This window comes from Chanos chanos, chromosome 7 (assembly GCF_902362185.1).
Source record: "Chanos chanos chromosome 7, fChaCha1.1, whole genome shotgun sequence".
In the NCBI taxonomy this organism is placed as follows: Eukaryota; Metazoa; Chordata; class Actinopteri; order Gonorynchiformes; family Chanidae; genus Chanos; species Chanos chanos.
Window position 1 is genome coordinate 32,852,879 of NC_044501.1, and position 27,412 is coordinate 32,880,290.

Consider the following 27,412-nt stretch of genomic DNA (forward strand, 5'->3'; position numbering starts at 1 on the left):
TTTATTTTGGAGGTTTCATATTCAGTACAAGGGAGTCTTTGCCTCCACCTACTGGCATAACAGTGTATAACACTCAGATTCTGTGCTTTTTCACAGTTATCACAGGATCTTAAACTATTGTTGTTCCCATTAAAGCCCAGAACAAGGTCTCAGACTAACCAATAACTAATTTAACAGATAACTAATAATTTGTCTTTATTTGAATTGGAGAGCTTTACGAACCCCCCCCCCCCCCAAACAATAACCGTTCATCTTTTATGTTCTTACGGTGCTAAATCATTTCTAGCATGACAGGGCTGCTGAACAAGAATGCTTATTGATCATAGTGCAAAAAAAAAAACCACACCTCCAAATCATCCAATCATTTTGGTTTTCCTCACAGTTTTGCAAATGTGCATTTCCTGTTAGGATTTAAACGATCATTTGAAAACAAACAAAACACAGTAATTACTATATTTGTATTGTCCTGTGACTATGGTAAAAAAAAAAAAAAGGTTTAACATCAAATGCCAGCAAACAAATGTTTAAAACATACAGTACAGTTCTTCCACACAGTGCTCAACACTCAGTTAACCTCATTTAATGAAACTGCTCTATGGTTTCAACCGTCAGCCTGAACTATCTGTCAGACAACCTTAATATGTTTTCACATTGACATTAGGACATTCTCTTTAATTTTGTGATGGTGTTTACTACTTGTTCCTTTCTGTACTATGTATTAAGATATGTACTAAGATGTTCTGCATCTACGCATGCAAGAGACACTGATGAAAACACTGTGGAAAAGAAGAGAGAAGGAGACAATGACAGCAAATGCATGATTTTCCCTACAGTCCCCTAATTTTCCTTATGGCAGCAAACAGCTTTCTAAAGCATGTCGAGCAACTGTCAAGAAGACATAGTGTTGCAATCATTTTCTGTGAATTAGGCCTAGAGGACACCTCCAGGGTGCTGATCTCAGGTTAGGTTTTTTTTTTTTTTCTTTAATCATCAGGAGATTATGGAACATGGGTAAGGGCTTGGACAACTGGTCCTGGACCAGTGTTTAGGAACAGCTTCAGTCTGAAACAGGACACAGGTCCCTTCGCTATTAAAAATCAACGCTGAAATCGCAGAGTCCCCAAGTGCGAGCAAACATTTTCCCCTTCCCCTGAGCTAAAGAAAAGGTGCAATGCAGGATGAGAGATGGAAAACCTTCAATGCGGCAAACAGTGGAAATGCAGTATGAGTGGGAAATTAAACATACAGTGAGAGAGTCTATTAAGTTTTTCGTCCAGGAAAAAGGCCATTACGGGGCGCTTAGAACATAAACATATTGATCTGTGAGTCCATTTGCGCAGTAAATTGCATAGTTCCCACCCAGTATCCGCTTAAAGTGTGCGCACAGGCATCGTGAACAACTGATCCAAGATCAGCACTGCATCTGAAATTGAATTAGGTTCGAATGTACCTACAGCTGACCTGAAAATCAAGTTGTTCAAGACAGTGCGTTAACTGTTGTAGACGTGGAGGCGTTCCATTGAGTTTTTCTGTTATGCTTGGCTTACTCGGCCTTCTTCTTGAGTGCCGGGCGGCTGTTCCAGTAATACAGGACCTGAGAAGCAATCAGGCCGTTACAGCACGAGGAGATGATGTAAGTGAGCGCCATGAGAGAGTCTCCCGTCTCCTGCGAACAAAAGACAGGAAGATAAAGCTAACAGAACACACCGACGCACATAAAAAAAAAACAAAAAACGATCTAACAGAGTCAATACGTAATGCGTCGTCACACTGGTATCGGCGCAGTACCTGGACTGTGGTGAATATGCGTGCCAGTGACCCTGCGAAGAGCAGGAACACTGAAATAGCAGACAGCTGCCCCGTGTGCCCGTTCCGATAGTTAGTGCCAGCCTGGATGAGCTGGTAGACACAAGGAGAAACAAAGACATTGAAATGGGCTCAACTGATTTAACCGCCCTCGACTTCTCTTAAAAAAACAAAACAAAACAAAACAAAACAAAACAAAAAAAAACACCCCACGAACCATTCATAAATCTTGTATTAATATGAGCCTGACACAGGCATAAAATGCCTGCTTGTGGCTTGTCCCTATTATGATTTAAGCACGTGGAGGAACTGACGCGCAAACGACCTTGGGACATACCCGACCAAAGATGATGGCTGGCATGTTGGAGGCTTGCATGGTGGTGACCACGGAAAGCGGCGTCAGAGGTGAGATCAGCACGGACATCAAGCAAAAATAAACCACAAGGAACGCCAAGCCTGTCGGTGTAAAAATAGCCATATATTTATTTATTTATTCATTACGTATACCTACTGCCCTTCATTTTTAGTACAATAACAGCACAATCACTTTTCCCCTTCCCAGCTGCTAAAGACAGAGATAATAATATTTTATCTTATATGTCCTCAAAAATGTACTACAAGATAGAGTGAGAGATAATCGCTATAATCAAGTCGCTCATTCTGGAGGTGTTAATGCTTCAGTTTGGCATTGACTCGTCAGTTGATCGCATATGAAACCTATGAATACAGGGAGGCATTAGAGGTAAGAGGAATAATTACGTTGTACCTTTGATGGTGTTTCCATTGTAGTGTTGGATTAGGAAACCAATAGTTACTGTCTGAAACATAAGAAACAGGGCCTCCCCCCAGGAACTGTGAACAAGTACATACGCACACGCACACGCACACACAATGAGACCAGCCCTCGAACCAATCCAAGCATGATGCATTCAAAAACATAACAGAGCTGAAACATTCAAAGTCACTCCAGTTCAAAAGACATGACGGTTTTGAAAAGGCTGAAAAAACTTCACTACAAAAGACGGCATTAAAAATGAGCTGTTCCAGTGCCGTAGTCTGAGCTGTACCTGAAAGGGAAGTTGTTGGCTATACTGTACGCCATGGTGCCTGTGATGGCAAACAGCTCCAGCAGGACAGAATTAAAACTCAGACCCTCTGCACTCTTGGCTCCCATCAGCTTGATGATCTGGGGCAGCTTCACTAGGGACAAATACACGAACAGATGAAGATTAGATGATGACAGAGACTCAGACTCAGAAACAGAGATTACGTTTTAAATGGAGACAGATCAATACTAATCATCCTTACCCATCACAGATCCGAGGATGATCCCAATCCCTAGACCTTTGCTCAGGACTATCTTCAGACATTCCACTGAAGAGACAGAAGGAACGATTCACTGTCTTGAGGCTGCCACATTATGTTATTTTTATTTATTTATTTATTTTTTGTTCATGGGGAACATACGCAGGTAACACAGGATGCGAAAAAATAACAGCTCTAATCCGAGTCATTGGCTACGTTTGAAATGCCATACTGGCGTACTACATACTGCCTCAGTATACACTGTGTACTGCACACTACTCCCCACCCTAGTACACAAGATAGGACGCAAGTGTGAGAAGTTTCATGTTGTCTACTACACAGTCACATGACCAAAACATTCTAAATCACCGCGTTGCATCATGGGAGGGAGTAGAAATTTTCGTCCGAGTAGTACATCATCCGGGTAACTGTTGCGTATTGCAAAATTTTTATTTTTCATGTACTGCATACGACTAACTAATTTTCCGTCAAGATCAGTATAGGACCAGTACACAGTGCGGAGTTTCGAACACAGCCTTAATCAGTAAAAGTCCACATTTGCGAAAACGACAATCAATGAGGAACGCCACCTATATCCAATCAGGAAGTGCCCTGTAGATTGTCTTACCCCAAAGCGCTGTCAAAACACATTGATGTTTCCACAATGATTCCCCGATTCACCATAAATTATGCAATTTAGGTAATCAAAATATTTTTTTCGCTTCCTTTACGCTGCAACACAACGGAGCGGTCAATGTCATTACACCTACATAAAACCTCTGTGCAAACTGCTTCTCGCATGCACTGCGTAAAGACAGTTTCCCCTATTTGTAAATTCATTACACCGACATTGTAATAACTCTGAATATTTAAAGGCCAAGCTTTTCTTTGCAAAATCTGATACTTTAATCGTTAGGTGATCAGCCAATTACAAAACCGAAATCAAAAGCAAGTTGCTTCATTCATACAGCTTGGGTGAACAAAGAGCGCTTTCGTTGAAATAATTGTATAGACATTTTCGAGAAGAGTATCCTTACCATGTAAAAAATTAAAATCCAGGAAAAATTCGTCGAAGCATTTCTCTGGCATAAAATACTTCACTAGGAAATCTTTCAGTGGATCCATCACCGTAGTCGCCATTGCGCAAACGTTTAAATCAGTGACGCTGTAAAGCACTATATCGAAATCTGTCCTGCGGAAACATTTGTGTCACAATTCGTTCCGTATGACATTTTAAATGTTCCGTTGGATGTATATTAAAGCATCTATCCCGTGGTCATAACTCATTTGGATCTTATTAGATTTCAACAACTTAAATATTGTAGTCGTTAGAGTAAAATCATAGGTTATGAATACGAATTCTGAGGAGAATAGTTGCTGAACATTGATTGAATAAACGAACATCGGAACCGATTTAGCCAATGTAGTTTTTTGGATTTTGAGTGTTTGAATTAAGATAATCTCTTTTGGTGTCATGTGAGAGGGGGGACTAGGTCACAAACTCAAGGCAGGGCAGATCACCTGGTTTTTCATATTCAGTCCTTGAACAGCCAAGCACTTGCTTCAGGTCCTCGCCCATCAAGGAACGGGTTTGTTTGAGAAACAGGAGGCGCACAAAGCCACGTATACACACACACATGCACAAACACACATCACAGATAAATTCGTCTCCAGGTCCCCTCCCCCAATACAGCCATGGTTCGCTCCACGGCTCTCCTGTACTGCCCAGTGAAAGACAGGTAGGTAGATAGAACCAATAGGAAGGCATGGGGTCCTGGTGGACACTGGGACAGCCTTTGAAAGAGTTGCTGAGGTTGATATGGGCTGTTGGAGTTTGTGGCTGTTCTCCATCTCAGGGCCCAGGGCTCTACCACAGTTAGATGCTTGCCAGCTATCTGTCCCCTCTAAGGAATGGACCCCTCAAGTATGGCTTGGCACATCGTACGAGTAGATGACCAAATGTCCCCTAGCAGTACCAGCCTCATCTCAGATCCAGAGTGACCCAAGTTGAAAGTTTCTGGAAAGACAGCACTAAGAGGTTTGAAGATGTTCTCCTTATTCCTCTCATCTTCATCTTCATCCTCTTCGTTTTGCTTTTGTACTGTGTTATCTAGCTGGTCCTGCTGGTTCACTCTGAGTGTACATTACTTAATTCTCTGAGTGTTTTCAATATCACAGTCTCTGTCCATGGTTTCAGATGAGGCAGTTTCAACATTTTGGTCCTCCTGCTCAGCTATGCTGTTGTCATTCCTCAAGTCCTTCACCTAGACTCGACCTGTGACACCCACCTCTTGATATGCAGTTCAGGTAATACTTGATAATAATATCAAGAAAGACACACAATATAAAACACTATTAAAAATAAAAATAGGTAAATGAATATATAAATACATTTAATGTGAGCAGAGTGTTAGGATAGGAATAAGACTATGAGAATCTAAAAAGATAAACAAGGTGGCCAAGTGGGGCCAAATTGCAGCAACACCCTGATATGTGACAATAGTAATAATAACAGCAAACTGTCCAGTGAGGACTGCATGCAAACAGATGCAGAATTTGTCAGTCGAAGTTAGGATGAAGTTAGGATGGAGTAAATCTCAGACCAGTGCAAATGAAAATGAATGTGGTGTTCTTCTTACAAACAGACTTCACTCAGCTCTGAATGCACTTTTGTACATATGACTTTTTCCTTAGCTTTAACATTCAGTGTAAGGCTCTGTGATGATAATAGCCATAATAAATTATTAACAAGGCATAACGTCCTACTCTCAGGCTTAACTCCCTTGCCCGCTGTAAAAAAAGACAGCTCTGCTCCACCCTGCACTGTCAGTTACAGCAGGGTTACAGAGTTTCTTTGTTCTTCTCCACCCTGTCTTTGTACCTGGCCCATTTTTACAAAGAATGACATCATGTTTGATATCATCTGCTTCTCTAGCCAAATACGTGAGGAGCTGAATGCTCTCTCTTAGGGTTTCTATCTGTTCCAGATCAGGCTACAAGGGACAGAAGGCAACTTTCACCATTTCCCATCCAAGTCATTACTTAAATTATTACCAAGACGTAAGCATTGAGAGACTGAGAATATAAAGAGACCTAAAAATGTGTGTGTGTGTGTGTGTGTGTGTGTGTGTGTGTGAAAGAGAGAGAGAGAGAGAGAGAGAGAGAGAGAGAGAGAGAAAGAGAGTGAGAACTAGCTAAATATAGGAAAGCCTCCCTGATTTTTCATGAATTGAACTCTGAGACAAATAGCATGATTTTTGAATAGGTATTTATAGGCAGCAGGCACTGACAAACTGAACAGACAGACAAGCCTAAACAGATCAGACAAACCAGAACCGGGCAGAATAGGATAGTAGTTGTTTGTTCAGACTTCCTCAAAGAAATAAGACATAAAGAAAACATCCAATTTTATTTATACATCTAAACACACGACAATGGTAATGTAACCTCAGAAATCTGATTTCTTTCTTTAAGCAAAGGATAAATGCTTTACATTTTGTCAGACTACAAATGAAATACATGTAATACACGCTTTGTTATCACCTCCTGTTTTATATAGTCATTATATAGTCATTATTTAAACTGAACTCTGAGAAATGCAATAGCCAGATAGTATACTATATCAGTTTCTTTATGAGGAAACATTTTCCAACAGCGTTTGTCCAATAAGTGCGCTTCTCAGTTGAAAGTACTGTTTGTTTTTTGTTTGTTTCTCTTTTGGGCCTTTGTCTTTGTCTTTGCTGACGAGACAAAAAAAATAAACATATCGTGTTTCTGGACTTTGTGGCCCTTTACGTTTTCAACAGGAGATGGCGCAATTTGTCGGCTTATAACTAAAACGCACCACAAGTTAACGATAAATTTGTCCGTAATGCTGTGCCGTAGATCGCGGATACTGTGGCCGATTCAGTGCTGAAATTTGAGGGGAAAATGACTGTTCTGACAACTTTAACATAATGGCTGACGCTTGCAATAACAGACTCTCTTGCACTACAAAGAAAATTGAGTCCGGGGACATAGGACCAGATATTTCAGGAGATCCGTACAGCGTTTCAGTGTTGAAAGTTGGCTACTGCTCTCCACAACCAGATGGCTCCACACGGGCCGACGGAAGCATCTCTTTACTAACCGGGCCCAAAGTTATTCTGGTGGATACAGGAGGACCGTGGGACCAAGACTTTCTCCTCTCAAAACTGAAAGAAAAGGGTCTGAGTCCAACTGATGTAACCATAGTGATCGGTACCCACGGACACTCCGACCACGTGGGTAACTTGGGAATGTTTCCACATGCAACAATTGTTGTGGGAAGTGACATAAGCGAAGGGGATCGATACCTCCCCAATCGACTGACTGAGGGACAACCATACCCAATTGACAACAATGTAAGTCAGACGTGTCCCTGACTGGAGTGGGGGTGGAGAGTCAAGAGACATTTAGGATAACCTCTCAACCTCGGATCTAGGTTTTAGTTAAACTGAGGATACTCTGGAGCTAAATGATTCCTTTAATTAACCAGTAGTGTGTTGAAATGTTGCAGAATTGTGAATACACGAGTTTTTCTCACTCCAGCGCTGTTAGTACGTCTCATTTTCTCATTACACTGTTGTGACCATGAATAATATTTATGAGTATTCGGCTAATCTTCCTTTAATTGTTTTGTTCAGTCATGTGTATTAGCTTCAAAGTGAAATAACATGCTGCTCTAGTAGTCTTCAGTCTTGAATTTGATAGCACAGTAGCAATATACTTATTACAAAACAAAAAAACGAGTATGTAGTGGAACTGATGCATGTGCCCTATTCATCCACTAGGTGTCTATAGTGCCCACTCCAGGCCACACAGGTCGAGACGTTAGTGTGCTGGTGAAGGGAACGTCAGCAGGAACAGTGCTAGTTGCTGGGGACTTGTTTGAGTGTTGCAATGATGAAGACTCCTGGAGGGAGCTGAGTGAGAACCCAGAGGTGCAGGAGGTCAGCCGGCAGGAGGCGTTACGGACCGCTGATGTCATCATACCAGGACACGGACCTCTGTTCAGAGTATACAGGGAACCAATTGACTGATGTTATCCAGATTCTCGCCTAGTGTCCTTTTCTGAAGAAGGACCATTTGTTTGTCTCTGATGGGCTTCTGTTTGAAAAGGAGTGGCACCCAGTTCTTGACAAAGCTCTCAGCAGTACATCAGTGCTACATGGGACTGACGGTGTGGCCATTACAGCCGTCACCTTCGTCTGCATGTCTGCTGATCATTTTTAACGTTACCAGTTTTTCTCAAAGGGGTAAATGAGTCTGGGTTAGATGAGAGGTATTCCCTTCTGAACCCATCGCCAAAATGCCGCATGCCTGCTCTACAACATTTTGTGAATACAAACTTCCTCATACTCCTAGTAGATTTCCTGAGATGGTAGACACCCTGATGTCCTTCCTGTTATTTTGGGGTTTTTTTTAAAGTGTGGTACTGACATGACTCATTAATTTAATCAGCATTAAACGCGTACGTGGCAGCACGTCACAGGTGATGTCATTTTTGAGAAGAGATTGGTTTCCGTTCGTTGAGTTCATTTACCCCTTTTCTTATCACAAATGTCCTGCGTGTGAGTGGGTGTCTGTTTCTTTGGTGACGGGAGAACTTGGTACGAGAAGTAAAAAATAGTAAACGAATGTTGCAACCAGCAATAAAAGATGACGAACACTATAACGGCTAGACTGTAAGATGTGTGTCTGTCACGTTGAAGTCATTGCGTTATAAATATATTTAACAAATTGGACGTTGTTCTCTTGATTGTTCTTTTTATGATCTCTGTCCATCTGACAATGAAGTTAATGCTTTTGATGTTCTAAAACACTTAACGTCCGTTATGTTTGACTTTACATAAACGTGCCATAAACATGATATAAGCGAAAATGAGTTTTGAAATATTTGGTTTTATTGATTGCTTGGACAAACAGTGTTAAATTTTTAGGTTTGCATGGTCAAAACCCAGGCCAAAATGTACATTTGAAAGGGCTAAAGCAGAGGTTCTCAACCACAGTCCTGAGGGTCCCCTGTCCTGCACCTCTCTGTTTTGACTCTTCATTGCTACAGTCAATTGAGCTAATCAAGGGCTTGATTGATTAATTGATCAGTGGAATCAGGTGTGTCAGTCCTGCGCTCAAACAGAGTTAAAACAAAGACATGCAGAACAAGGGGCCCTCAGGAGGGGAGTTGAGAACCACTGGGTTAAAGGACAAAAAAAGAGGTTAATATTGTAATTTATTGTTGCTTTTATGGGTAATGTAGTACTTTTTAAGGGTATGCTACTTAATGACCATTGAGTATTATGTAATATTATGGTCATATTACAGTGTCAGTCTACTCAGTCTACCTGGTCTACATTTTTTAAAAGAATATACACAAATAAACATTTGTATTTTGGTGTAGTTGACTTTTGTACTGCCAGACGTTTAAATCAACCTTGAGATTATAATCCATGCTTCTGGGTTTGTTTTATTTATGGACTTTGATTGCTGTCATTCACTTTGTCATAGGAAAACAGTTTTTATGGTAACTTAAGGTGGCTCAGCCACAGGCTTCATACTTCAAGTCTTCATCTTAGTAGATAACTGGTAACCAAAGGCATTTTAACCAGTGGAACTTTCTGAAAAGGGTGAACTTTCAAAATTATATGGGACACCAGAGGTAGTCAGAGGGGGTTGGTTGTGGTTTTGTTTATCGCAGCCAAACTAGAGGGAGCTTTGTTAAGAGTTACATGTGAAATAGGTAAATCTTTGTCTTGACCACATCACACATGTGCCTCTTTGAACCGATTGAATATCTGCGGGCTCACTATCTATTAAAGAAATGTTACTGTGTACACCATGGTAGATGGTCAAATCTACCATTGCACACTGGCCTGATACAACCGTTATTTGGATATCAAGACTGTTCTCAGTGTTTTTTAGATGCATAACAACACTGATACGAGACACTACGCTATCAGTAATAAATAGCTGGAGCTTACGTCAAACTGACTTCTCACAGATAGTGCTCAATGGCTGGACAAAAATCCCCAATGTAAAAACGTCTCGTCCCAGTTCTTATATTCACCGCAACGACATTAAACTTCGCCGACCCCAGACCCACAGTTAATGGTATGGGTGTGTCTGTAAAAACGCTGTTCAGAACTTTATCGGTTGGGTTTTATCAGAGATAAAGAGGATGACAGTATCGTCTCAGGAGGGTTTGCCAGTGAGATAAAAAGAGTTTGATGAGGGAAAATCCAAGGAGAGCACACAACCCTCTTGACAAGGGACTGACGTTTCTCTGACAACCGCACAAGTTTTACGACCAGTAATCCATGTGTGTGCGCGTGTGTCTGCACATGGACAAGCATGTGGCAATGGCTGTGTTTAACAGACATTTCAAATGAAATAACCCAAAGGTACAAAAGGTACAACCTGTGGTTAGCAATCCTTTTTTAACCTGAACCTTTGGAACCGTTTTAAGCCTTTAACTTTAAGTTTAAAGTTGTCACAATTAATTACAGCTCTGTTAATAAATAATAACCACGTATAAATTATTAATCAAAGATAAATCTGCGTTGTGTGTGTGCATGTGTGTGTGTGTGTGTATATATATATATATATATATATATATATATATATATATACACATACATACACACACACACATATATGTATGTATGTATTTGCATGTATATCATAACTTATACTCCTCCATTGTAAAATCTTGCTGGTGTATGACAAGGCTGTAATGTTCTCTAGCCGTTGTTATGTGGTTCTCACTGCAACACGACGGCATTCCAGCACTAACCTATGAGGACTGTATGTTGTCTCGCGTCAGCATAGCTTAGCATGTGTTGCATGCTTTTGAGCAAGTCGCATTGGTAAGAAAATGCTTTCGAATATAAATGTAAATTTAAGGCAAAGGTCTTGACCAAGTGGACCAGCACAAATAAATTGTATTTTGTGGTCGAAAAAAAAAATCCAAATGGAGTCTTAAGACGCAACCTCAATACAAAACGATCTTTTGGAGGCTTTCCATTAAACAGAGACACTAATTAACAAACTAAAAACTGTCTGGAATTTGATGAATGTCACTGGAGCACCATTTGGAGCTGAGGATTCAGGTTAAAAACACTGTCATGCCTATAGTAAAAGGTAGTAATAGATCTTTGATGTTGTGGTATTTTTTAATTAATTAATACATTTATTTATTTATTTTTGTATCTACTGGTCCGAGATTCTCAATAAGTACAGTAGAATCTCTCCAGCAAGAAGTTGTACATTTTCGCTGAAAATGTGATCCTCTTCAGAGATCCGAAACTTGACTGTAAAAGGATTGTTCTAGAAAGACGATAATATTATGTATATATAAAAATCAACCAAAAAACAACTTACTGATGAAAAAACTTGATTACAACCTTTATTCATTTGACATTATATCATTAGCTTGATTAAGTATGTCGGGGGCCTTTTTTTGTACGGTCATACAGAACCAGACACTGATAATTTTGCCCTATGACACGACTATGATGTCTATTCATAGAAACATACTGTCATGGAAAGAAATGATATATTAATTCCGCGTTGATAACTGGATTGATATGTGTCAGCTTTTGGAAAGTAATTTATGACGACACAGTTATCTACACATCAATGAGCAATAAGGTCCAAAGTTTAATTACTCTTCCAAGGACAAACACACACATTTACCTCCTCACGCTCCAGTGTGAGCCAAAGTTTGGAAAATACTGTAAGGTTCAACCCTTTATTACCATGGTAACCCTCATGCATTTGTTTTGAATACACTAAAACAAATTCCACCTTTTAATGTAAATCACTCTAGTCTATTTCACCATCCAAAGATGCACTGAACTCTCAGTGTATTTAACATATGTACCTATTTTATGAATTTTATGTAGTGTTTTATGACTGAATAGCTGGTCCTCCACATGCTGTGCCAACAATAACATAGCTCAAGTTTTCTTTGTTTCTTTATTTCTTTTTTGTCATTTACCAATTTGGTTGTTATCTAAAAAGAAAAAAAAAACCCACCAGGGACCTTTTGAACGGAGATCCTCCAACTTTTTTTTTTGTTTTATCACTCTGCGTTTTGATAAAACTGAGATAGTGCCACCAAAGTACAGTATGGGTAAACAGAGGCAATATTATCCTCTGATCTCTCTCTCTCTCTCTCTCTCTCTCTCTCTCTCTCTTTCTGAAACCCCACCTCCTCACCTTATCAATAACCAGCGTATTTAGAGGCACATTCACTCAGTCATCACTTTACCAGAGGGGCAGAGAACGAGAACGCACCCTGTTCCTATTTTCTCTCTTTCACCCAAGCGCACTGTGAAGCCTTTGGGGTGACACGCTGATTCACACGCATCTCATTTTTGACTACCGTTAAACTCGTTGGAAGTACCGAAAATGTGCACAGGGAAGTGTTCCAGATTCATAGCCATCGCGCTGTACCCACTGGCCTTGGTGTCTGTCATCTGTAACATAATGCTCTTCTTTCCTGGTTGGGAGACCAAATGGGTTTCGGAGGAGGGAAACGGAGAAAATCGCATCACCCCGGAGGTCAAATACATGGGCGGGCTCATTGGAGGAGGAATCATGGTGAGTTACCACAACCATAAACCCCGTTTTAGTGGAGAGCTTTCTATGCATGTCATAAGCCTGATGCATTGGAAACTCGTTATTAAAACTCCTGTGTAAAACCGTGGTGATAACGGTGAATCTTTGTCACTTATACAGGTGCTGGTCCCAGCAATCCACATCCACTTAACTGGAAAGAAAGGGTGCTGTGCTAACCGCTGTGGGGTGAGTTTAGCACTGTTTAAAACACTATATTAGTAATAATAATAATAATAATAATAATTTGTGGATCTACTTGAGAGATAATAAATTCTTATTTATTAGTGGTAACTTAAATAACTGAAAAAAAAACCCCTCTTGGAACCTCTTAGAAGCTGAACTTATCTGTGCTCTCCCATTCTCTGTAGATGTTCCTGTCCATTGGGTTCGCTGCACTAGGTGTTGCTGGTGCCATTTACAGTCTATCTGTGGCATCTGTGGGGCTGGCGAACGGGCCTGTGTGCTCTGTAAAAGGAACCTGGACTAGACCATTCCTAAACGAGTACGAGAATCCATTCAGTCTTGTTGAACATACTGTATATAGCACTCAGTTCTCAGTCCATTCTTCAGCCTCCTCCCCCCACCCCCCACTGCCCTGCACATTTTTGTTTCAGCCATGCACTACCACACCTGATTTCACTGATCAGCTAATCCCTTAATTAGTTCAATCAAGTGAGATAATCTAAGACTACAACAAAAATATGCAGGCACTCTGAGGAACAGATTGAAAACCAGTGGTACATATGAAGAGCTTTCCTTCCTCTAACATCAAGTGCTGGCCAATTATAGCACATGACTGAGAAGTGCTGTGAATTTAAAAAATATATTGGAACTGCCTAAACCTAACAAAATAACATGACAACAGCAATGTGATGATCTGATTTTTGGATCATAGATGCTCTGGGGATTACGGGTGTTTATAATTTACGAAGCATTCTGACAACACAAAGTTCTGACTTTAAATCATTTTTGCAGTAGCGGCAGTTACCTGAGCGACCGTGAATCCTGGGCAGTGTGCACGGAGCCAAAGGACGTGGTGGAGTTTAACCTTGGGCTCTTCGCCACCCTTCTCCTGGTAGCCTGTGTGGAACTGCTGCTCTGTGGTTTCCAGATGGTGAACGGACTCTTCGGCTGCCTGTGTGGTACCTGCAATGAAAAATAGGTAACGTTAAGTGGGACAAGGTTCACACAAATCTCCTCGAATAACTTAGTTTGGCATTTGAGTGTAGAGTGTGCGTTTCTTTTCATTTTTTTTTTTTTTAATTTAAGATGCATTTAAATTTCACTTAAATGCACTTTCAGACAGCAATGTCAAACTGACCAAAGGTCACTGATACATTCTAATATCAATTGTTCTTGAGAGACAAGGAGCCTTACCTTCATTTTCTGTCATTTCAGGCTGTCAAGTCTCACGTAAACCAGTGGGTATCACAGTGAAAAACAAACAAACAACGACAGCAACAAAAAACAGACAGCAGTCTACTGGCCTTCTCTGATTGATGTTTCCCCCTCAGTGAGGACTATATGAGATTTATCTTCTACAAAATTCCATCGGATATCTCCTTTAGCTGTGTTGTTTATAATCTTACATTAGTCAGATTATATCTCCAGTGAAGTAATTAGCTATTTTATGTCACAGAGAATCATGCATTTATAGAAGTTTGGTAATTTTTGAGTAGCTTAGTTTAAAAACACTTATAAGCACAGTCTTTAATAACCTGTATAAATGTAAAATATGCAGTTCTGTATGTTGTTGCAAATATTTGTATTCATTTTTTTTTTCTCATGATGGAAAATGTTCAAATCATAAGCTATATTTTGTGAGTAAAGTTTTTGTCATGTTTTCTAAGTCCTGGCAAGATTATTTGTTTCTATAATGGTTCCATGTGTCAATCTTGCGCAATCCTGTTTGGATAAATCCATCAAACAAGGACTTGTCTCAACATTCTGAGGTGGAAACTGGTTTATTTACACGTCATTTATTCATCTACGTTAATTAATTACGTTATTATTGACGTGGAAGAACATGCAACAGACGATACGTGCGTGCAAAATAGACTGACCCCGACGTGATTTGAACACGCAACCTTCTGATCTGGAGTCAGACGCGCTACCGTTGCGCCACGAGGTCCACAAACGCGCTTTAGCTCAACTTCCGGTCATTTTCGCGTCTCGTCACTTGTTTATTCAAACTTGGTCTCTGAAAGTAAGCGCATGTTTTATTGTGGGTAGATACTGTTTATAAGACAGGGGCTGAAATTATTTTTTTTCGAGGGGCGGGGCGTCTCTTGAGGGCCTATACACTTTAGGGAGTAACATTCCTCGTCACAAAGATACATGTCAAAAATTAATTCACAGTTTCACTTAACGCCATTTGAGTGGCGAATTAATACTGATGTTTAGTGACATTGACTGGTTTCCGTGCCATAAATTTTGCAAATCGAGCGGCTCATTTCTCCGAGGTTTACTTCGCGCAATATTTTTAGCCTGAAACATGTCTTTGGACCGTTTTACCTCAGTATTAACTTTGTGAGGGTCCCCGACAGAACAGCTCGTAGGTCTTTTGGGATCAATTTTTTTTTTCTGGATGTTCCACTTCAGAGGACGCAGACCTCCCCCACTGGGGGGGGGGGGGGGGGGGGGGGGGGGGGGGGGGGGATTCTATATGCTTTGGCTGTGTGGTTGGAGAACGCACTGACTGGTGTATCGATTTTATATATGCCTTTTTGAAAATTCATTTATGTGTGCGGGAATTCCTCAAGTTACAAACGGTGCATTTGCGGGATTTGTTCAAATTGTGCAATCGCACAATCGCGCGCCGAAATTCACACCCTGCGTAAATTAATGTAATCGACGTATAATTGCAAGAGTTATGTACAAAGATGTGTCTCTACACCATACAAGTGTTGATATTTCTCCCAAATACCTATACGTTGAAGGTTTTGATCGTAAGTATGTACCATGGTGCGTTAGAAAGCACATCCGACTTGCACGTGTCAATTGGTTTTCAGCAGGTGAGCTGTTCACCCTTGTAAGGCCATTTGTTCCTGAGAACTGGTTGAACCATAGGAGTGAGCAGTACACACCTGCTTTTTGTTGTACGCATGTATTATGTGTAATACGTTCTATTTGTGACGTCGACTATAAAAGTAGAACGGCTACTGATAATTGTTCAGTGCTGCATGTAAGTAAGAGAGAGAAAGAGAGAATAAAATCGACTACATTCAAAGATATCTTCTGCGTGACTCTTTATTGATATGGAGAACAGAATTGAAAACTCAACAAATGGAAAATGTCAACACATTGGAGTTTAGAATCATTTTAATAGTCTCGGTGTGAGGAGTACAAGGGTTCCAGTAGTGAAGCTTTAGGATAGGTTTTTATAAGGTTTTAGAAACCTGAGTGACACAAAAGGCTGCTTCACGATCTTATCGCCTTCCTAAGGTCCTCAGATGTGTTAATTCACTATACATGCAAGTTTCCATTTGACCGGTAATTTCTTTGTTCTGGACGGGTATTTAAGGGAAAAAGTCAAATTTGTATATTGAACTTGTTATGTATACAGAACTCCCACACATATCCTTGTGTGTAGTCACTCTTGCCAGGTATAATAAATCTTTAACTTTTGATTTTACTTTGTATCATTGTCGCTTGCATTATATCTTTATGCTTTTATTTCTAATTTGGTCTAATATTTTTTGGTTTGAATATTTAATTGGATTTATGCAGTAATTTTTTTATTCCTGGCATTATAATAAATTGTTACTTGTTAATCCATAGCACTGCGTCTTTTGAAGTTACTAATTGCAGTTGTTACAAGGAGTTTGAGTATCAGGCAACAGGTAAGCGGGATTAATTCTCGATCACAGCAGAGTTGGGTGATAGTCTGAAACACACCAGCTACTGACCGTGCCAGACTAAGCATTTTAGTTACACTGAAAAGGTTATTCCCTTAGTCACCGAACTAAACTGAGTGGTTGTCCCTTAGTCCCTGAACTACAGTAATATAGTTATACTGAACAGGTTATTCTCTCAGTCCCTAAACTAAAGTAATATAGTTATACTGAACAGGTTATTCCCTTAGTCCCTGACCTAAACGGATTGGTTGTCCTTCAGTCCCTGAACTAAACAGACTGCTGATAGGTTGCGTAAACGCAGATAAGTCCTTGGTGAGTATGTAGCGGATTCACAAAGAGGCATAACTAATATATTAATATAACCTTGATGCATGATTAATATAACCTTGATCAATTTTAGTCAACAAATATGTCCATGAAGATACTCAGTCATCCAGGTCATAGTTATCCAAGAAGGGTCAAGTCGAGGCCAACTGGACTTGATTGTAGATTCTTGAAGACGTTTGACCTCTTATCCAAGAGGCTTCTTCAGTTCTGACTGACTGGTGGGGAGTCTCAAGTATTTAACCTCTGTGGGGTCATTGTCAAGGCCATTATGTGCCTTGGTGGTTAGTTCTCCTGGTAGTTTCTACGACTGTGGTTAAGTGTAGTTTCAATAATCGTCGTTAAGGGTCGTTGGAGTCACCTGTGGCCAGGTGTGAATGGTTGTTAAATCTCCTGGACAGGGATGAAAGGACAGCCGACAAATAATAATAAATGGAGTCAGATTAATTAAAGGGTTTTCAACCATATAAGCATTCTCATCAGGATGCCGGATAAGACAATAAAGCATTTAACCTTCGGCCGTTAGATTGGTTACAGACTTTGGGCCAGCAGCGGCTTCCTTTCACCTTCATTTGTTTGCATAGAGGATATAACCAGTCTATTTCACTTTCTTTTAGGATTGTGCTCCCATCAATAGCGTAACAGTTAAAAAAAAGTTACCCTTGCAGGCCCGTATACAAAGTTTTTGAACTATATGGTTCAAAAATGGTGAAATGGTGAAAAATAGCATATACAAGACAGGAAAATGTGTCTTTGTTGTCAGTTGTCTTTAAATAGGTACGTCCATGTATTATGGACATACTTTTGAACTTACAGCCAGGTCTAGACCGATTACATGGACAATGGTGAGAATTAAAATGTTGCCAAAAAAGATTCTAGAGCGCGAGGCTTTGCGGCACCCTGTGATCTAAGCTGTCAACTTGTCATGACATAGAGAAAATAGTATTAGTAAAAAATGAGGGTTTTTTTTTCTTGCCTCATTTGGGGCGCCCCTATGGATTGACGGCGCCCCTAGCATCCGTCTATAGCGCCTATGCGACGGGACGGGTCTGAGCTAGCCATAATACTGCTGTTCCCCACAATTTAAAATCTGGCCAGCCTCTGCTTTGTATATAAATGACCAACATGTATATATATATTCCCGTATATATCTCCTTATATTACCCGTATATTTACCTTTTATTGTTCTTTCATTATTATTATTTAACTGCTGCACTTTGCAAGTTGAGCTGCTGATAATGATGTCCACATTGTTATCTAATAAATGACAATGAAACTTGAAACTTGAAACTTGAAACTAAGCATATACAAATCACAATTTAGCCTACTGATTTTCAGAGGTTAATTCAGCAGCTAATTATTATTTTCTACTATCATTTCAACAGAACAACTTACCAGGACCTTAATAATTTTGCGGAAAATAACATGTCAGATATAACTAAGTTGGAGTATAAGGACCTTAAAAAATAATTCTATATAAGCTCAGTATGGAGAGAAGCGATAATGTTTCATGGTAGCCCGTTAGTTAGCACTGTTGCCTCACAGCAAGGAGGCCCTGGGTTCAAATCCCGGCTGATCCGGATCCCCTCTGTGTGGAGTTTGCATGTTCTCCCCATGTTTATGTGGGTTTCCTCCCATCATCAAAGACATGTTTCCTCCAGGTGCTCCAGTTTCCTCCCACCATCAAAGACATGTGTGCTAGGCTAGGATTAATAGTCCTGTTAGTGACCTTGACCAAGCACCGGCCAAATTGAACTAGAGCTGGTCCTTGGGCTGCTCCTAGCTCCTAGTGTGTGTGCGTGCGCTCACTGGGTGTGTAGGATGGGTTGAATGCTGAGGCTGCATTTCACAGCTCACTGCTGTAGCATGCGTGTGACTGGTTGGGCGGTAAATTTCGATGTTACAGTTATTTATAGTACAGAGACGTGGGCATTTTACTGAAAATATATGTTTCATTTCCACTTTTCTTTTTTTTCCCTTCTTTATTCTGCTTTTCTTTAATAAAATCAAAAGAAGGGAAAAAGAGGCTCTGTGAAATTTTCTCTCTGAAACTGCATTGAGATTACACCTAGAGAGAGAGAAAGCCACAGTGATGCTTCATTTCAATTTCAGCCTATTTTCCTATTTCCTGTTTTATTATCTACATGAGCTTTGAGTCAGTAAACATTTCACAGTCACCGGATTCGATTATTAAAACTGCAGCCTGTTTGATGGATAGTAAAATTACTGACAAATCCTACATTTCAACTGCCATTTCAAATTTAACTGGACATGAAATAGTGGTGGGTTTCCATCAACACACTGTATGTTTGTAGTTTATGGGACGCTCTTAATAAACAGAGGTTTCAGAATGAGCTGTTAGGTGTGACTTGAAGCTTAACACTTTTTTTAAAAGCTTTTTTTTCCTTTTTCCTTGTACATGAAATGGTGAAGTGGTTGCAGTTTCAGCGCTGCTGAACTGTCTTGTGACTGTTTTGTCTTTCTGGCTCATATGTGTCAAAAGTGAGAAGAGTGTGTTGAAACCACATATCTCTCTATAAGAAGTGTTTATTGTAAATGCGTGTATCCCCATCATTTGTCAGGGCAGTGCAATTTGTGGCGGGGAGAGAGAGAGAGAGAGAGAGAGAGAGAAAGAGAGAGAGAGAGAGAGAGAGAGAGAGAGAGAGAGAGAGAGTCATTTTATTTCCTGATGAGCGAGGGACAAGTTTGTGGTCACATATTGCTGAAGGACCAAGGACAAACACACACATTCTCCTCTTCACTCATATTCCTGTGTGAGCCAAAGTTTGCAAACCCATAAGAGGCTGAACCCCTCATTGCCATGGTAACCTTCATGTGATAGTTACGAATACACTGATAGAAATAACACCCTTTAATGTACATCACTCTGGTCTACATCACTATCCAAAGATGCACTGATCTCTCAGTATATTCGACATATCTACCTATTTTATGAATTTTATGTAGTATTTTATGATTGAATAGCTGGTCTTCCACATGCTGTGCCAACAATAACAAAGGCCAATTTATATAATACTTGCAAAGTACTCTCTAACAAATATTTTAAGTTTTTCTTTCTTTCTTCTTTGTTACCTAAATAAAAAAACTACAACAACAACAAAAAAACACCGGGGACCTTTTGAACTGAGATCCTCAAACCTTTTTTTTTTTTTTTTTTAATCACTCTGCGTTTTGATGAAACTGAGATAGTGCCACCAAAGTACAGTATGGGGAAATAGAGGCAATATTATCCTCTGATCTCTCGCTCTCTCTCTCTTTCTGAAACCCCACCTCCTCACCTTATCAGTGACCAAATACATGGGCGGGCTTGTTGGAGGAAGAATCATGGCACACACCCTGTTTTCGTGGAGAGCTTTCTGTGTATGTCATAAGCTTGACTCAGCACTTGGTGTTTTTTTATTAACTAAAGATTTGCTGAGGCTGCATGCTTTTGCTTTTAGCCTACTGTTGTACTCTGTGTAAAACCATGGTGATTATAGTGAATCTGTCTTTGTCACTTATACAGGTGCTGATCCCAGCAATTCACATCCACTTAACTGGAAAAAAAGGGTGCTATGCTAACCGGTGCGGGATGAGTTTAGCACTACTTTAAACGCAGTATTAGTAATAATAAGAAGAAGAACAAGCAGCGATGTGGGGGCCAAGCAGCCCAGCAGGGCACAGTCGACATGGCAACTTGACATGATCATGTTAAAAGCGTGACTTCAAGGGCTGATTCCAACTGATCTGACACAAGAATCACTTTTTCTAAGATAAGCACATGAAACCTTAAGAGGCAAAAAGATATATTTGCCCATTGCAGCGCCCCCCCAGAGGTCAAATGACACAAATGGGTAAATGCTCTCCTCAGTCGAAAAGCCAATGAATAACTTTTGTTAGGCTTTCTCTGAAGATCATCTGTGCCAATTTTGCGGAAGATTGGAGAAACTTTGTAGGCTGTGAAAATTTTTTAAAATTTTTACATAAAATGCAATATGGCGGGCGCATCAGTTAGGTTGACATGGCAAATTGCTATGTCTCAGCCTTGGGACCTTGGGACCACCCACAGACATGTGAATCAGATATTTAAGGCAAACACATCACCAGTTATTGGCCCAAATGCATTTTTTTGCTTATTGCAGCACCCCCCCCCCCCCCCCCCCCGCTTGAAGCGCAGACATGAAACTTGGTCAAAACAATCAGGGAACTGTCCCCAATCAATGTGCCAAATTTCACAACTTTTTACCATACGGTTGTAGGGGCTGCCATAGATACCAGCCAGAAGAAGAAAAAGAACATGATGGAGAGGAGGTAGAAACACAATGCCTGCATAGTAACCTGTATAAACGTAAAATATGCAGTACTGTATGTTGTTGCAAATATTTGCATTCATTATTTTTTTTCTCATGATAGAAAATGTTGATGGAATAGGCTATATTTTGTAAATAATTTTTTTGGTCATATGTTTTCTCCTGGCTACATTATTTGTTTCTGTAATGGTTCCATCTGTCAATCTCGCACGATCCTATTCGGATAAATCCATCAAACAAGGGCTTCTCTCAACACTCTGAGGTGGAAACTGGTTTATACACACATCTCTATAACCCTTCATCTATGTTAATTAAAAGTCTGACCCCGACGTGATTTGAACACGCAACCTTCTGATCTGGAGTCAGACGCGCTACCGTTGCGCCACGAGGTCCACACAACTGTGTTCACTAGTGAAAGAAATCACCTCCTGGTCTCTGAAAGTAAGCACATGTTTTATTGTGGGTAGATATTGTTCATCAGGTAGGGCCTGAAATTAATTTTGTGTGTGTGTGTGTGTGGTGGGGTGGGGGTGGGGGGGTGTCTTGAGAGCTTATACACTTTAGGGAGTAACATTCCTCGTCAAACAGGTACATGTCAAAAACTAATTCACAATTTCACCCAACGCCATTTGAGTGGCGAATGAATACTGATGTTTAGTGACATCGACTGGTTGATTGCGCCGTGCCATAAATTTTGCAAATCGAGCGGCTCATTTCTCCAAGGTCAACACTCGTGCAGTGTGCAGACAGTAAAGCTCGCACAACTCCAGCGAGCGCTGGAAAGCCACTCTTATTTGTGCCTGTTTAGCATCATCAACACATTTAAGATGGCCTACTCAAATTTGTTGTGCCGAACATCTTCACTGTCGATTAACTTTTACTTAGCAGATACAGATTGCAATCTTCATAATATTTCCACACAAATGGCATTTTGGGAAGTGATTCCAATGCAGCTTGTGTGCATGGAGCGTACATTTATGGAACAAAGGTCGGCTGAAATAAACAAAAAAACCACCTGGTTGCCAATTGCATGTTAGGAGCAAAAACCGTCCAGTTTGGATTGATGGCCGGTTGACTGGTGCATCTCTAGTTGTTACCATGGTGACTCCCAGACGCAATCCTGGCAGAACAGCTCCCAGTCCTCACTCCCACAGAACAACCTACAGACCTGCTCACCTCCCAAGATTATGTTGTTGATTATGGAGATCAGGGACATTATCCAGCAACACCTTCCCCGACGTAATGCAAGCCAGTCAAGCAGCCTTGCATCCTTGTTGCAGAACCCAGGTCCATCAAGCTGATCTGCCAGTCTTATGCAGTAGATTGTTGAGATGGCTAAACAGCAGAGTGAAACAGCTAAACAGCAGAGTGAAATGGCTAAGCATCAGACAGAGCTTCTAGAACAGGTCCTGCTAAGAACGACTCCCCAGACCGTAGCCCATTACTCGAGAGCAGCATCATGGCAACAGTCACCTTCGGCTCACCCCCAAAATCAAGTGAGGAAAGTGCAGCCAACCCCCAATGAATGCCATTCCTCTCAAAGGATCGAGGATACAGAGGTCCCAGCTCAGAGCTCTTCCCCCCTCGCCACACAAGAGCTGCCTAGTCCCAAGCTAAACCCTCAGCAGAGTAGGCAACCGTATTCATCCCTGTTTCCACTTAGCTTCAGCACGCCCCCTCTTGACCTGCAGCAGAATACCACACCAGACATCCACCAGTCGGTCAGCTTCATGCCACTGCGACCCCTTCCACTAATTCCTGAGGAGCATCAAAAGTTACACACCTGCCAGCACTCTGACCTCCAAGCTCAACCACAGGCCTACACTAAGCAAATGCTATCAGCCCCTCTGAGCCAACCGTTCGGCCCAACCCATCATCACCCTGCACCTATTGAACAAAGATCCAATGCCATGTTGCCCCTCCAGTTAAGTCCCAGCTGAGACCAGATGCCTCATGGTATGTTCCTTCCCATCCACTCCACAATGTCAAAGGGCCGACATTCCAAGATTTCACCCGAGAAGACCAAACACAGCATGTAGAGCTTTCCACGTGATGGTTTGATCGCTTGCCTGTAAAATGAACAACCAAATTTTTATGCCACATTACAGCATTTTTGATTACACCAATCAGATTACACACGACTGAAGAGAATTCTGAGAAGGAGTGGCTTCTAGCCCTACTTCACTCGAGTTGAACATTTTTTAACTCAAGCGAACGTTCATATCGCACATTTTGTGTCGCTCGCAGTTTAACCCCGATTGACTCCGCCCATTCGCCTCCCTGCCATTGACTTTTCATGCATTCGCGTCGTTCAAAGTTTCGCTTTGTGTTCGGTTAAAATGCAGCTTTATACCTGCCAAAAAAATGGTAATGGAAAGTTCTGCCTCTTCTGTGTTTAACCAACACTCCTTGGCGTCTGCTATCACACCTGTACCACTTAGTCTAACCTACAGGAAACATGTCAAGACTTACTATACAGTATACACCACATACATGAACAAGTGTTCATGTATTCATATCAGTGGGGGTTTCAGTTTCTAGTACTACATGAAGTACTAGGGAGGATCACTCTAAAGCCCAACGCAACCCAACGCTGATAAGCGCCAAGGTTAGGCCACATCATGTAGCAGCACAGTATACCCAGAAACAATTGACAACATAGTTTATGAATAATCAGAACATCAGCGGTCCTTTACACAGCCACAAAATTTTACGGGTCATTTACATAACTTCAACATTGACTCAGTGAAACTAAAATGTAAATAACCTAAACCTCAAACTCGGTTATTTCAAGTGTGCTTTGGGCTTTCCGTTCAGCAAACTCATCTATTATTACACTACTCAACTCTTAATGTGCAATGCTCTGCTCAAAGTGTTCTTAGTTGAGAGAACTGCAAATCGTGATAGGCTGCCATGTATTATATGTTGTCCTACTTTGTAGCCTTCTTCATTCAGTACAACTGAATCTCTCACAACACCAGCATCTCCATTTTCCCTGAACCTTTCTAACTGTAACCAGATTCAAAAAGCATTCTCCTCACGAGCCATGTGACGCATACCTTTGTGTCTGTGTTACTATGAAACATTCCACCCTTTATTTGTTAATCAGTGTTTAATCAACTAGAGCTTTGAAAATGACAATGCATGGACATCATAGTGACAGGGAGAGTGAAAAAAGAATCAAGAAATTGCAAACTTCACTGAAGCTAGCTACAATACTGCTGTTCCCCACAATTTAAAATCTGGCCAGCACTTGAACTGCCTGCATCTCTGAGATTTTTCATTTGAAAGCTGAATGGGATGCGATCAGCTGATCCGATACATTTACTCCCTCACCCTCTTCTCCCGCCGGATGTCTCCTCATTTAGGGCCCCGTTTCTTTGTTTCTATCGCACTTCGGTATTGTCGCAAAACTGTTTTTTTCCCCCTTCGCTTATTTTTCAACATAATAGAAGTTTGCATTAACATCAGCTGCTAATGCAGATGCTGCATTAATAGTCCACAGTTGCCTCTGCTTTGTATATAAATGACCAACTAAGCATACACAAATCACAATTTACTGATTTTTAGAGGTTAACTGAGTGGCTAATTATTATTTTTTATTATCATTTCAACAGAAGAACTTAATGGGACGTTAATCATTTTGAGGAAAATAACATTTCAGATAGAACTAACTTGTAGTGTGAGAACATTAAAAAATAAATCTATATAAGCTAAGTACGGAGATAAGGGATAATGTTTGAACTTCCGGGAGGTGTGAGGTCTGTGCGTAAGTGAACATCCTTTAAAATTAACAAGTATTTTACTACTTTGATGGTAAATTTCAATGGTGTAATTATTTATAGTACTTCGCAGAGACGTGGGCATTGTACTGAAAGTATATGTTTCATTTCCACTTTTTTTTCCATCTTTATTCAGCTTTTTTTTTAATAAGATCAAAAGAAGGGAAAAACAGGCTCTGTGTAATTTTCTTTCTGAAACTGCATTGAGATTATATCTGGAGAGAGAAAGCCACAGCGACACTTCGACCGTTTCACTTTCAGCCTATTTTCCTACACAAGCTTTGAGTCAGTGTCACGCTGATGGTGTGGCGCAGGACCCAAGTGCAAGACACGATGATGGAAGTGACAAAACAGAGGACTTTACTTACAAACTGATGATTAAAATACAGGTGCAGACAGGAACAGAAAAACCAGTAACAAAAGGTGCAGCGAAACAGTGTGCGTATAAACACAAACAACGATAGACAAGAGACAGGGGAAACACAAGGGCTTAAATACAAGAGAAAAACTAAACAGGGCAAACATGATTGGATGAAATTAACAAGGTTAATAATTGGGACAAACAGGAACAGGTGAGGGGCAGAGACAGACAGAACAGGAGCACAAAGACAGAACAAAACAAGAGTCCAAAATGGAGGTGCAGGCTGTGACAGTCAGTAAACATTTCACAGTCATCGGATTAGATTATTAAAATTGCAGCCTTTTTGATGGATAGTAAAATTACTGACAAATCCTACATTTCAACTGCCATTTCAAATTTAACATATTTTTTTTCCTGGACGTGATACTGTATGTTTGTGGTTTATGAAACACTCTCAATGGACTGAGGTTTCAGAGTGAGCTGTTAGGTGTGACTTGAAGCTTAACACTTTTTTTCCCTCCTTTTTCCTTGTACATGAAATGGTGAAGTGGTTGCAGTTTCAGCGCTGCTGAACTGTCTTGTGACTGTGTTTTGTCTTTCCGGCTCATATGTGTCAAAAATGAGAAGAGCATGTTGAAACCACATATCTCTCTATACAGGCCTGGATTAGCACTATATGGTGCCTCAGGGTGACCCCCAAGTCAAGCTCCCCCTTCGCACAACTACACAACAAAAACACTGAGGCCATGCATGAAAAGCAGCAGTGACGTCCATAGATTTACATACACCTGTACTGAAATGCCAAGCTACCAGACTCTGCATACATCCTACAGACAGACTTAAAGCATATATGAAATAATGCCAAGGCAACGCCATAGATTTACATAAGTCTACAGTATACAAAAATGCCAAACCACTATAAACAGAATACACTTACTAAAAATCATGAGACGTAGATCTAACTTCTTGGTAGGTCAACAGATGTCTCGTCAATTTTGCGGACAATAAATGTGCCTATTTCAGGCATATGTTTTACCACTGCCGGATTTCTTTCCAACCTTTTCAGTTTTCTTTTTTGCTGACCCGCTAAATTGGTGTCTTTTCATGCTGAGGTTTAGGTGCTGATTTTGAAAGTCCTTCCTCTAATGCTGACAGTTTGGTTTGTGCTTTGTAGTGTGACTGATAAAATCAACAATTTTTGCGCCTTATGACATATCCCCCCTCTGGAGGGCCCTTCATTGCATAGTAATACAAACACCTATATAGGTAAACAGGGATATGACTTTTATACCCAACATACTGACGGTTTCAAACAATCTTCTGCATTAAAAACAACCTGATATAGTCGATATATAAATATATTTAAAAAAAATATATATACACACACACACACACACACACATATACTTTAAGTTCAGGTGTGCTGGTGCCCCCTAGTGGCTGGTGCTCACCCCATATATGGTAGATCGGGCATGCCTCTCTTAAGAAGTTAGTAATTCAGAAGCTGTCGATCGTAAACGTGTGTACCCCCATCTTTTTTTGGTGGAGTGCAATTTGGGGGCGGAGAGAGAGAAAGAGAGAGAGAGAGAGAGAGAGAGAGAGAGAGAGAGAGAGTGAGAGAGACTCATTTTATTTCCTGATGAGCAAGGGACAAGTTTGTGGTCACATTGCTGAAGACAATGAAGTTGCAGTTTAGATGCAACTCTGTATAGATTTCACAGGGACAAAGAGCAACTTTTTTTTTCTCAAATACTTCCTCTCGGTGAGTATGAAGAATTGATATATATTGATTAATTAATTAATTAAACCAAAACTGTCTTTGTGGGTGAGCGTTCTTTTGTGAATGAGAAGATCTGTGCTTTGCAGCACATCTTTTTATGGCAACTACAACTGAACAGTGATTACAGATGGTGACTGAAACATAAACATATTCCTTTGTGTTCATCATTTTAAACGTTGTGATTATCCTTAATCTTATTAAATAAAACCATTTTTTTTAAATGTCATCTTGAAAATAATTTTCATTCC

The 27,412-nt window shown here is 40.5% G+C and overlaps 3 protein-coding genes and 2 non-coding genes across 5 annotated transcripts; 2 read left to right on the top strand and 3 right to left on the bottom strand.

Annotated features, from left to right (window-relative positions):
* Window positions 1-231: 231 nt before the first annotated feature.
* On the bottom strand, window positions 232-4,251 carry mpdu1b (mannose-P-dolichol utilization defect 1b). The gene is made up of 7 exons (XM_030780003.1): window positions 4,149-4,251; window positions 3,115-3,180; window positions 2,874-3,006; window positions 2,573-2,658; window positions 2,144-2,262; window positions 1,789-1,899; window positions 232-1,666 (listed from the first exon to the last, which is right to left on the bottom strand). Exons 1-7 carry the CDS (start codon window positions 4,249-4,251, stop codon window positions 1,544-1,546), a joined length of 741 nt encoding a protein of 246 aa, XP_030635863.1. The 3' UTR covers window positions 232-1,543.
* Window positions 4,252-7,067: 2,816 nt separating this feature from the next.
* Window positions 7,068-8,171, top strand: mblac1 (metallo-beta-lactamase domain containing 1). Its single transcript, XM_030779204.1, has 2 exons — window positions 7,068-7,493; window positions 7,923-8,171. Exons 1-2 carry the CDS (start codon window positions 7,068-7,070, stop codon window positions 8,169-8,171), a joined length of 675 nt encoding a protein of 224 aa, XP_030635064.1.
* A 4,369-nt stretch (window positions 8,172-12,540) lies between these two features.
* Window positions 12,541-13,912, top strand: tm4sf21b (transmembrane 4 L six family member 21b). Its single transcript, XM_030780813.1, has 4 exons — window positions 12,541-12,732; window positions 12,871-12,936; window positions 13,119-13,252; window positions 13,726-13,912. The coding sequence occupies exons 1-4, from the start codon at window positions 12,541-12,543 to the stop codon at window positions 13,910-13,912; spliced, it is 579 nt and encodes a 192-aa protein (XP_030636673.1).
* An 897-nt stretch (window positions 13,913-14,809) lies between these two features.
* trnaw-cca (transfer RNA tryptophan (anticodon CCA)) lies at window positions 14,810-14,881 on the bottom strand. Its single transcript has one exon. It is a non-coding gene; the product is annotated as a tRNA-Trp (tRNA).
* A 6,680-nt stretch (window positions 14,882-21,561) lies between these two features.
* On the bottom strand, window positions 21,562-21,633 carry trnaw-cca (transfer RNA tryptophan (anticodon CCA)). The gene has a single exon. It is a non-coding gene; the product is annotated as a tRNA-Trp (tRNA).
* Between the last annotated feature and the right edge of the window lie 5,779 nt (window positions 21,634-27,412).

Bases quoted from the DNA above. Each gene is read 5' to 3' on its own strand.
- tm4sf21b (XM_030780813.1), top strand. From the start codon at position 12,541: ATGTGCACAGGGAAGTGTTCCAGATTCATAGCCATCGCGCTGTACCCA. The intron at 12,733-12,870 runs GTGAGTTACCAC...TCACTTATACAG, and splicing joins TCATTGGAGGAGGAATCATG to GTGCTGGTCCCAGCAATCCA. The intron at 13,253-13,725 runs GTACGAGAATCC...TCATTTTTGCAG, and splicing joins ACTAGACCATTCCTAAACGA to TAGCGGCAGTTACCTGAGCG.
- mpdu1b (XM_030780003.1), bottom strand. From the start codon at position 4,251: ATGGCGACTACGGTGATGGATCCACTGAAAGATTTCCTAGTGAAGTAT. The intron at 3,181-4,148 runs GTAAGGATACTC...CTGTCTCTTCAG, and splicing joins GGATTTTAATTTTTTACATG to TGGAATGTCTGAAGATAGTC. The intron at 2,659-2,873 runs GTACAGCTCAGA...ACTTGTTCACAG, and splicing joins GCCAACAACTTCCCTTTCAG to TTCCTGGGGGGAGGCCCTGT.
- mblac1 (XM_030779204.1), top strand. From the start codon at position 7,068: ATGGCTGACGCTTGCAATAACAGACTCTCTTGCACTACAAAGAAAATT. The intron at 7,494-7,922 runs GTAAGTCAGACG...TTCATCCACTAG, and splicing joins CATACCCAATTGACAACAAT to GTGTCTATAGTGCCCACTCC.